General features: G+C 35.4%; 1 protein-coding gene across 1 annotated transcript; it reads left to right on the top strand.

Moving 5' to 3' along the window:
• The first annotated feature begins 7,964 nt into the window (after window positions 1-7,964).
• LOC129622073 (olfactory receptor 11H4-like) lies at window positions 7,965-10,355 on the top strand. Its single transcript, XM_055538992.1, has 2 exons — window positions 7,965-8,013; window positions 9,379-10,355. The coding sequence occupies exons 1-2, from the start codon at window positions 7,965-7,967 to the stop codon at window positions 10,353-10,355; spliced, it is 1,026 nt and encodes a 341-aa protein (XP_055394967.1).
• The last annotated feature ends 738 nt before the right edge of the window (window positions 10,356-11,093 follow it).

Below are 11,093 nucleotides of genomic sequence, written 5' to 3'. Positions count from 1 at the left end.
TCTTTCATATGGATATTTAATTGACCTAAAAATATTTACTGAAGAGACCATTGATTTTTGGCTATATTGCAGTGGAGGCTGTGTGATAAATAACACTATATATGGCCTCCATTTCAATCTTCTTCTCTATTTTTTATGCTTTTACTAATACAACACTGTCACATTAAGATTTACATTAAATCTTGATATCTGATACTATAAATCTCCCCCTTTGTTCTTTAGTATTGTTTTGTGTATTCCAGGCCCTATTCTTTTTTACCTACATTTTAGAATTAGCTTATCAACTTCCTTTAGCCTATATAAGGATACTAATTGGAATTTCAATATATCAGCCAAACAATGTAACTGTTTGGGATCATTGCCATATAACAGCAATGAGGCATGTGTACATAAACATGAACATATTGCTTCAGTTAATTTCTCTCAGTTATGTGTTTTAGTTTTCAGAGTAAAGTTTAGTTAGATTTTTTTACTCTTTATGTTATTTTTGAACTGCAAATTTCTTTTTCTTTAATTTTTTTTAAACAGTTGTAGTGACTTTGCTATATTCACTTAGCCTAGTATTACTGTATTGAATCTACAGATTACTTTGGCTAGTATGCACATCTTAACAATATTGTGTCTTCCAATCCATGAACACAGAATGTATTTACATTTATTTGGCTCTATAATTTATTTCAACAGTATGTTATAGTTTTCAGTGTATGTATCTTCAACCTCCTTATGTTAGCTTCATTCCTATTTTAATTTTGATACTATTGTAAATGAATGATATTTAATTTTATTTGAGACTTTGGCCACCTCATGCGAAGAGTTGACTCATTGGAAAAGACTCTGATGCTGGGAGGGACTGGGGGCAGGAGGAGAAGGGGACGACAGAGGATGAGATGGCTGGATGGCATCACCGACTCGATGGACGTGAGTTTGAGTGAACTCCAGGAGATGGTGATGGACAGGGAGGCCTGGCGTGCTGCGATTCATGGGGTCGCAAAGAGTTGGACATGACTGAGTGACTGAACTGAACTGAACTGAAAGTATCTAGAAGTGCAAATAATTTTTTGTGTTTTGAGTTTTTATCCTACAACTTTGCTGAATTTGTTCATAAGGTCTAACAGTTTGTTGGAATCTGTAGGGTTTTCTACTTATAAGATCATGTTGTCTGCAATCAGAAATTATTTTACTTCTTCCTTTTCTATTTCAGGATAATATTTACCTCTTTTTCTTGTATAATGGCTCTGGACTTCCTCTTATGTTGAATAGTAGAGGTAAGAGTGGGAATTCTTGCCTTATTTCTAATCTAGAGGAAATGTTTTCAGTCTTTCACCATCGGCTCTAATGTTAGCTGTGAGTCTTTTCCTAAATGGTATTTATTATGTTGAGATAATTCACTTCTACCCCTAGTGTTTTTTGTTTTTAATGTTTCTTACCATGTAAGGGTGAGGAGTTTTGTCAGATGTTTTCTCTGCATTAATTGAGATATTCATATGGGTTTAGTCCTTCATGTAGTTAATATGTTACTTTGACTACTCTTCATCATTTAAACCATCCTTGCATTCCAGGAAAAAAACGCACTTTGTCACAGTGTATAATCCTTTTAATATGCTCTTAAATTCTCTGTGATAGTATTCTGTTGATGATTTTTATTTCAGCATTCATTACAGACATTGGTCTGTAGTTTTCATTTCCTATGTCTTTGTCTGGCTTTGATGTCAGGGTAATGAAATTTAGGTTGTTTTTATATTTTGGCTATTATAAATAATGCTACAATAAACATTGGGGTACATATATCTTTTTCAAAAAAGTTTCTGTTTTCTTTTTTTTTTTTTTTTTAATTTTATTTTATTTTTAAACTTTACATAACTGTATTAGATTTGCCAAATATCAAAATGAATCCGCCACAGGTTTACATGTGTTCCCCATCCTGAACCCTCCTCCCTCCTCCCTCCCCATACCATCCCTCTGGGTCGTCCCAGTGCACCAGACCCAAGCATCCAGTATTGTGCATCGAACCTGGACTCGCAACTCATTTCATACATGATATTTTACATGTTTCAATGCCATTCTCCCAAATCTTCCCACCCTCTCCCTCTCCCACAGAGTCCATAAGACTGTTCTATACATCAGTGTCTCTTTTGCTGTCTCGTACACAGGGTTATTGTTACCATCTTTCTAAATTCCATATATATGCGTTAGTATACTGTATTGGTGTTTTTCTTTCTGGCTTACTTCACTCTGTATAATAGGCTCCAGTTTCATCCACCTCATTAGAACTGATTCAAATGTATTCTTTTTAATGGCTGAATAATACTCCATTGTGTATATGTACCACAGCTTGCTTATCCATTCATCTGCTGATGGACATCTAGGTTGCTTCCATGTCCTGGCTATTATAAACAGTGCTGCGATGAACATTGGGGTACTCGTGTCTCTTTCCCTTCTGGTTTTCTCAGTGTGTATGCCCAGCAGTGGGATTGCTGGATCATAAGGCATGTCTATTTCCAGTTTTTTAAGGAATCTCCATACTGTTCTCCATAGTGGCTGTACTAGTTTGCATTCCCACCAACAGTGTAAGAGGGTTCCCTTTTCTCCACACCCTCTCCAGCATTTATTGCTTGTAGACTTTTGGATCGCAGCCATTCTGACTGGTGTGAAATGGTACCTCATAGTGGTTTTGATTTGCATTTCTCTGATAATGAGTGATGTTGAGCATCTTTTCATGTGTTTGTTAGCCATCTGTATGTCTTCTTTGGAGAAATGTCTATTTAGTTCTTTGGCCCATTTTTTGATTGGGTCATTTATTTTTCTGGAGTTGAGCTGTAGGAGTTGCTTGTATATTCTCGAGATTAGTTGTTTGTCAGTTGCTTCATTTGCTATTATTTTCTCCCATTCTGAAGGCTGTCTTTTCACCTTGCTTATAGTTTCCTTTGATGTGCAGAAGCTTTTAAGGTTAATTAGGTCCCATTTGTTTATTTTTGCTTTTATTTCCAATATTCTGGGAGGTGGGTCATAGAGGATCCTGCTGTGATGTATGTCAGAGAGTGTTTTGCCTATGTTCTCCTCTAGGAGTTTTATAGTTTCTGGTCTTACGTTTAGATTTTTAATCCATTTTGAGTTTGTTTTTGTATATGGTGTTAGAAAGTGTTCTAGTTTCATTCTTTTACAAGTGGTTGACCAGAGTTCCCAGCACCACTTGTTAAAGAGATTGTCTTTAATCCATTGTATATTCTTGCCTCCTTTGTCGAAGATAAGGTGTCCATATGTGCGTGGATTTATCTCTGGGCTTTCTATTTTGTTCCATTGTTTTCTTTGATAAATACCCAGACATGAAATTGCTGAATCATATGACAGTTATATTTTAATTTTTTGAAGAAACTTCATACTTCTTCCATAGTGACTGCACCAATTTACAATCCCACCAGCAGTATACAAGTGTTTCTTTTTATCCACATCCTCATCAATACTCCTTATTTGTTGTCTTTTTGATGATAGCCATTCTGTCATTATGGCTTTCAGCTGCAATTCTCTGATGATTTCTGATGTTGAATATCCTATCATGTGCCTGTTGGCCAGATGCATGTCTTCTTTAGAAAAATGTCAATTCAGGCCCATTTTTCAACTGGTTGGTTTTTGTTGTTGAGGTATATGAGTGATTTATATATTTTGGATATTAACCCCATATCATGTGTATTATTTGAAAATGATTTCTCCAGTTTAGTAAGCTGCCTTATCACTTTGTTGATGGTTTCCTTTGCAATGCAAAAGGCAAAGTTTGCTGTATTCACATTTATTTATTTTATTATTTCCTTTGCTTAAAGAGATGGATCTAGAAAAATAAGGCTATGACCAATGTCAGAGAGCATACTTCCTGCTTTTTCTGCTAGAAGTTTTATGGTTTGAGGCTTTACACTTTAGAAAAAAAAGGTGAAGTGAAAATGTTAGTTGCTCAGTTGTGTCCAACTGTTTGTGACCCCATTGAGTCTTTAATCTATTTTAAATTAATTTTTATAAAGGGCATGAGAAAGTAATCTAGTTTAGTCTTTTTTCATGTAGCCATCCAGGTTTTCCAAAGACATCTACTGAAGAGTCTATGAAAAATAAAAGTGGTAAGAGTGGACATTCTTGTCTTGTTCCTGATCTTAAAGAAAATGTTTTCAGATTTTCAACAGTGAGTATGATGTTAGCTGTGGGCTTATTATATATGGCTTTTTTATGTCGAAGTACCTTCCCTCTATATCCACTTTGCATAGAGTTTTTATCATAAATGCATGTTGAATATTGTCAAAAGCTTTCTCTGGATCTATTAAAATGATATTTGATCTTTATTTTTCAATTTGTTAATGTAGTGTATCAGGTTGGTTGCTTTGTGGATATTGACCCATCCTTGCATCTCTGAGATAAGCACCACTGGATCATGGTGTATAATCATTTTAAGCATTGTTTAATTTGTTTGGCAAATTTTTTGGAGGATTTGTGCCTCCACGTTCATCAGTGATATTGACCTGTAGTTTTCTTTTTTTATGATATTTTTGTCTGATGTCGATATCAGGGTGATGCTGGCAACATTTGCAAACATTTTCTCCCATTCTATAAGTTGTCTTTTCATTTTGTGTATCTGATAGGTCAAATCTTACATCATTATTTTACTTTTTCAAAATACATTTATTATCCTGAGAGTTTATTTCAAGGGAGATTTTTAAAATCTCTTTTTCAAGTTGAAAATTTCTATAACAGTTTCTTTCCCACAGTCTGACTGGGATTGTCTAGACTGCCTTGGATTTGTGTACTGCCTTGTTAAATATTTATACTTAACACTAAGAAGTCAATCCATGAAAGAACATGGTATAACTTTCCTGATAATCTGGTTTTCTTTTATATACCTCTGTAAAGATTCACATTTTCTTAATGGTGCATGTACTATCTTTCAAAGTTTATTTCCAGATGATTTGTGTTGCTATTAAAAATGAAATAATTTACCCATAAGAATTTACAAATCTTCTCACCCATAAAAGGAAAGTTTTATTACCTACATGTTTTGTACTTAGCCAACTTATTGAATCATTTTGTGTTTTAGTTGATTCTCTTCTTCTTGGTGGACATTCATTTCTAAGCCAACAATCAAAATTTCTCTTCATAACATTCATGCCTGTATATTATTACATTTGTCTCATTTCATTGGTGTATATAGGAGCAGTGATGATGATGTATCAACTGACTTTCCCCAAATTACGTTATCTTTTAAGAACCCGTAAGTATCAGTGACTTACACCAAGTTCTTTTTTTTTTTTTTTTTACTCACATTGACTTGCTGCTTCTGGTTGGTATATATATTTTCTCTCGCTCTTGTACCTCCCCTCCCATCTTATCCCTCTAAGTCATCACAGAACACTGAGTTGGGCTCCCTGTGCTATACAGCAGCTTCCTGCTAGCTAGCTAGCTATTTTACACATGGTAAAGAATATATGTCAATGCACCTCTCTCAGTTCATCCAACCCTTCCCTTCCCCCACTATGTCCACACATCCATTCTCTATATCTGTGTCTCTATTCCTGCCCTGCAAATAGGTTCTTTTTTTCCTAATTAATTTATTTGTTTAACTGGAGGCTAATTATTTTACTAAAGAGCCTCTTGATGAAAGTGAAAGAGGAGAGTGAAAAAGTTGGCTTAAAGCTCAACATTCAGAAAACTAAGATCATGACATCTGGTCCCATCACTTCATGGGAAATAGATGGGGAAACAGTGGAAACAGTGTCAGACTTTATTTTTCTGGGCTCCAAAATCACTGCAGATGGTGATTGCAGCCATGAAATTAAAAGACACTTACTCCTTGAAAGGAAAGTTATGAGCAACCTAGACAACATATTAAAAAGCAGAGACATCACTTTGCCAACAAAGGTCTGTCTAGTCAAGGCTATGGTTTTTCCAGTAGTCATGTATGGATGTGAGATTTGGACTATAAAGAAAGCTGAGCGCCAAAGAACTGATGCTTTTGAACTGTGGTGTTGGAGAAGACTCCTGAGAGTCCCTTGGACTGTAAGGAGGTCCAACCAGTCCATCCTAAAGGAGATCAGTCCTGGGTGTTTACTGGAAGGACTGATGCTAAAGCTGAAACCCCAATATTTTGGCCACCTGATGCAAAGAGTTGACTCATTTGAAAAGACCCTGATGCTGGGAAGGATTGAGGGCAGGAGGAGAAGGGGATGACAGAGGATGAAATGGTTGGATGGCATCACTGACTCAATGAACATGGGTTTGGGTGAATTCTGGGAGTTGGTGATGGACAGGGAGGCCTGGCATGCTGTGGTTCACGGGGTTGCAAAGAGTCAGACACAACTGAGCGACTGAACTGAACTGAACTGAATTACTTTACAATATTATAGTGGTTTTTGCCATACATTGACATGAATCAGCCATGGGTGTACTTTATTGCACGGGAAAAAGAGCTATGGTGCATTGCATAATGGTTCTTAAAGGTTTTCTTTAAAAGGGTCATATGTAAATTTGTCTTATTGGGCAAACCACGTCACATTGCCTAGTCTAACATTTGTGAAACATAGAAATATTGTCCTCTAGTAAAAAAGGAAAATGAATCACTTAGAACAATAACTCTGTCATATGAATATTTTGTTTTGTCCTTGATTTTAATTGTAATGTTTTTGTGTTTTACTACTAAAGTATGATTTTGCCAATTATTTCTGATGAAGAGGTTTTTTTTACCAAGTTAAATCGTTTATTTCTATTTCTGGTTTACTTTATTAAAAATGGGTTTCAATTTTATCTATTTTTGTTCTGCATCTATCAAGACATTCTTATGTTACTTCTATTAATTAAAAAATATGCTATATTTATATATTATATTCACATATGATACAATAATAGATAGCTCTTAAGGTGTACATCTTACTTGATAATATTCTATTATTTGGAAATATTTTACTCTAGAATGTGGCTTAATATAATATAATCTTTGTAACTCTGGTTATCACACCTAAGGGCTCAACAATTAGGTAGTCATTGTGTAAAATCGTATATATCCATATAATAATACTAATATTTTAGTACAGAATCATTCATACATGTTATTAAAGTGACTAACTGCATGGTAAATTTTTTTTTTTTTTAATTTTATTTTATTTTTAAACTTTACATAACTGTATTAGATTTGCCAAATATCAAAATGAATCCGCCACAGGTTTACATGTGTTATAAATTACTTTTTATTTTAAAAATATCATATTCATAGCTAAAGAATGTGTCTCTCAATGTGGTGGTAGTGGTGAGCTTGGGGTAGGGCATCAAAGATGGAATTAACACATAGAAAGCGGTCTTTAATATGGTTAAACACACAGACTCCTAATTGCTATGCTAACCTTTATTCCAGAGACTTTTATTCAAATATAAAATCAAGTCTCATTGCCAGTCACAACTTTCTTCTAATCACTAGAGATAAATTTACTTTCCATCATAAACAGCAAACTTTCCCTGCAATTTTTTTTGTTTCCATTCCTCCTCATTATTACAAAAGAGAAATCTTCAAATTAGAATAAAAAATGTGTAAGAATCTGAAACTTAATCCAGCATGCTGAATAAAGACCAAAATAGGAAACCAGGTTCAACAGAACTACGGTTTTATAAATTCCCTCTCTAGAGGGCCAATTTCCAAAGATGGCCTCTACAGAACATAAAAGGGAACAATATTTAAATTCTTCATTTGATTCTGTCCAGACCATGATTTTCTTTGCCGCTGTCACTTTGCCTTTATAGTTTATATAAAAAGGGAGAACTACAGAGGAGAAACCTGAAGAGTACCCATGACTGACTTCTTAATCCCATAAGGTTGTTTCTAAAAGCCTATTTAGCAATTCATATGAATTCCCACAATAATTCATGGAGCACTACTATATCTGGTGTTTCTGAGATATGAGAAACTGTAGTATTTGGTTTTTCTGTATATTCAGATGTGGAAAATGGCATTCAACTATACAGAATTCTATGCTATTCACCTTGTATCCTCAGGTAAGGTAAAGCTCACATGTGTCTGAGCTCTCCTTATTTCTTTCTTCTACCCCTTGTCATTTTATAACTTAATATGCAAATTATAAAAGTACCATTTCTCCAGAATCATAGCTGAGATTTTATATGAGAGCTTATAAAAAATGTTACTTCAAACATTTACTAAAACTCTTAAAGGATCTTGCCAGGTGCTTCTTTTTATTCCCAATCTATATAAGGGTGTTCTGATCCTAAATCAGGGAAAATTCCAGAAAATGAATGGATACTCCTTCTTTCAGAAAAGTCTATCCCCTGTACTTTCTGTTACTTTTAATGAGTAGCAGGCAAGGAATTTTATTTGTACTTGAGATTGCAAAATTTAGGACATTTTTGTGAGCATAAGTAAACATGACTTTATTATTAAAGTCATGTTTTAATTATTAAATGTAAAGTTTAATTATTAAACATATGTTTTAATAATTGATACTACTTAATTTTAACATGTATTTTCGATAGTGTGTTTTTACTGAAGGGAGGAATTGAAATATGAACTCTTGTAAATTTTCATTTTAATATTGACTTATAATCTATTCTTAAAAAGATATAGGAATATTTCTCATAACCTAACTCAAAGAAATTTAAAGTTGTATAAAGGATTTAGATTTATTGATATTGTCCTTAATTCAACTTGATGCATTTCTCACCAGTAGAACAAAGAATATTGAATAGCATTATCTTTAATGTCTTTGTATATCACAAACACTGAGTTAATATGGCTGTGTTTTTGTGTTTTTTTGGGGGGGGGGGTGAGAATCTGTGTTTTTTTCAGTATTATTTAAAATGGTAAATCCTTATACATATTTACTTATTGTCAACACTTTGTTAGCTGTAGGAAATTAGGAAAGCTCTTTGTTCACTTTGTTTTTATTATATCCAGAATAGGAATATGAATACTTGAAAATCATGGTAACATCTCTGTGTATGATAGGTAGCTCAGCTGGTAAAGAATTTGCCTGCAATGGAGGAGACCATGATTCAATTCCTGGGTCAGGAAGATCCACTGGAGAGGGATAGGCTTCCCACTCCAGTATTCTTGAGCTTCCCTGGTGGCTCAGACAGTAAAGAATCCGCCTGCAATGTGGGAGATGTGTGTTCAATCCCTGGGTTGGGAAGTTCTCCTGGAGGAGGGCATGGCAACCCACCCCAGTATTCTAGACTGGAGAATCGCATGGACAGATGAGCCTGGTGGGCTACAGTCCATGGGGTACCAAAGAGCTGGATGCAACTAAGTACAGCACAAAGTAATGTGGCTCAAAACAAGTCATCTGCCCTAATGAGTAATGTTTTGTAAGGCCAATTCTAATATGGAAATCTGTCATTCTTTTGCAGCTTTGAAAACAAATAAGTATACCCATGTAGAGAATTGCTCTAGCTCTGTGAATAAATTCATCCTTTTAGGCTTCCCTTATACTTGGGACATTCGGATCCTCTGTTTCTCAGTTTTTTCTGGGACATATATTCTGACACTCATTGGAAATCTGTGCATTATTTGTGCTGTGAGGTGCGACCATCAACTGCAAACTCCAATGTACATCCTGCTGGCCAATTTTTCCTTCCTGGAGATCTGGTTTGTCACCTCCACTGTCCCTAACATGCTAGCCAACTTTCTTTCTGAGACCAACACCATCTCCTTCTCTGGCTGCTTTCTGCAGTTCTACTTCTTCTTCTCCATGGGCACCACTGAGACCTTCCTGTCTGCCATGGCCTTTGACAGGTGCCTTGCCATCTGCAGGCCCCTTCACTACCCCGCTGTCATGCCAGTGCAACGCTGCATCAGAATGGGAGCAGGCTGCTGGGCGTGTGGCTTCTTGTACTTCCTCTTGCCTATATATCTAATCTCTCAACTCCCCTTTTGTTGTCTCAATAAAATTGATCACTTCCTATGTGACCCAGGACCCCTTATAAAGCTGTCTTGTGTGCCAGCTCCTGCCACTGAGATTATCTGTGCCATCTACAATTCAGTCCTCATTTTCTCCACCTTACTCTTCATTACCAGCTCCTACACCCTGGTGATCAGAGCTCTGTTTAGGGTCCCCTCAGCAGAAGGCCGGCATAAGGCTTTCTCTACATGTGGCTCCCATCTGTCTGTAGTGTCTCTGTTCTATGGCTCTATTATGGTCGTATATGTGAGCCCAACAGCAGGCAATCCAGCCAGGATTCAGAAATATGTGACTTTGTTTTATTCTGTGCTAACTCCACTCTTCAACCCCTTTATCTATAGTCTCCGGAATAAAGAGATGAAGGAGGCTCTGATAAAATTATTTAAGACTGTGAGATTTAGGCAGAGACCTGGCAGAAATCTTTGAAGAACTTGTGTGTGCAACTGGAATAATATATGTGAAATAAATGATTGAAAGGTTAGCATTCAATGGTATTAACCACATTAGACAAATATAATTGAGGGAGGGAGAAGAACATAGTCAAATGTAATTAAATGTTTATTAAATTACCTGTGGCCGTCTGTCCATTTTTTAACTGTTTGAGAAAATTTACATTAATAGTAAAATTTTTTCATATTCAAATAAAAATAATCAAAGAAAAAATCATCAGTCTTCTTCCTGACATTCAGACTTAATATTAAAATTTTGATGTTACCATATCAGTTACACATGTATACACAATAATCAAATATTTATTACTAATATTTCTCTGGTAAGTCCAAAGTCATGCTAAATTTACAAAACAACATTTAAATTTTAATTTCTATGTCAGTATTAAAGACATGACAAAATTAATTAACCTCTTTATAAAAGTTCATTTATCATAATTGTATTTCCCACTTTCTTACCAAGATTTAGTTTAAATACTCAGAATTTGGATCCAGATGGTTGCCATTATTTCTCCATTATATGTTTAATGAGTCGCCAGTCCAGGTTCGATGCACGATACTGGATGCTTGGGGCTGGTGCACTGGGACAACCCAGAGGGAGGGTATAGGGAGGGAGGAGGGAGGAGGGTTCAGGATGGGGAACACAGATATACCTGTGGCGGATTCATTTCGATATTTGGCAAAACTAATACAATATTGTAAAGTTTAAAAATAA

The sequence above is a fragment of the Bubalus kerabau genome, chromosome 10 (genome assembly GCF_029407905.1).
Source record: "Bubalus kerabau isolate K-KA32 ecotype Philippines breed swamp buffalo chromosome 10, PCC_UOA_SB_1v2, whole genome shotgun sequence".
Taxonomy (NCBI): Eukaryota; Metazoa; Chordata; class Mammalia; order Artiodactyla; family Bovidae; genus Bubalus; species Bubalus kerabau.
This window is presented reverse-complemented; position numbering and strand designations above follow the sequence as displayed.

Coding starts and splice junctions, on each gene's coding strand:
- LOC129622073 (XM_055538992.1), top strand. CDS start 7,965: ATGGCATTCAACTATACAGAATTCTATGCTATTCACCTTGTATCCTCA. Junction 8,014..9,378: donor TATTCACCTTGTATCCTCAG/GTAAGGTAAAGC, acceptor ATTCTTTTGCAG/CTTTGAAAACAAATAAGTAT.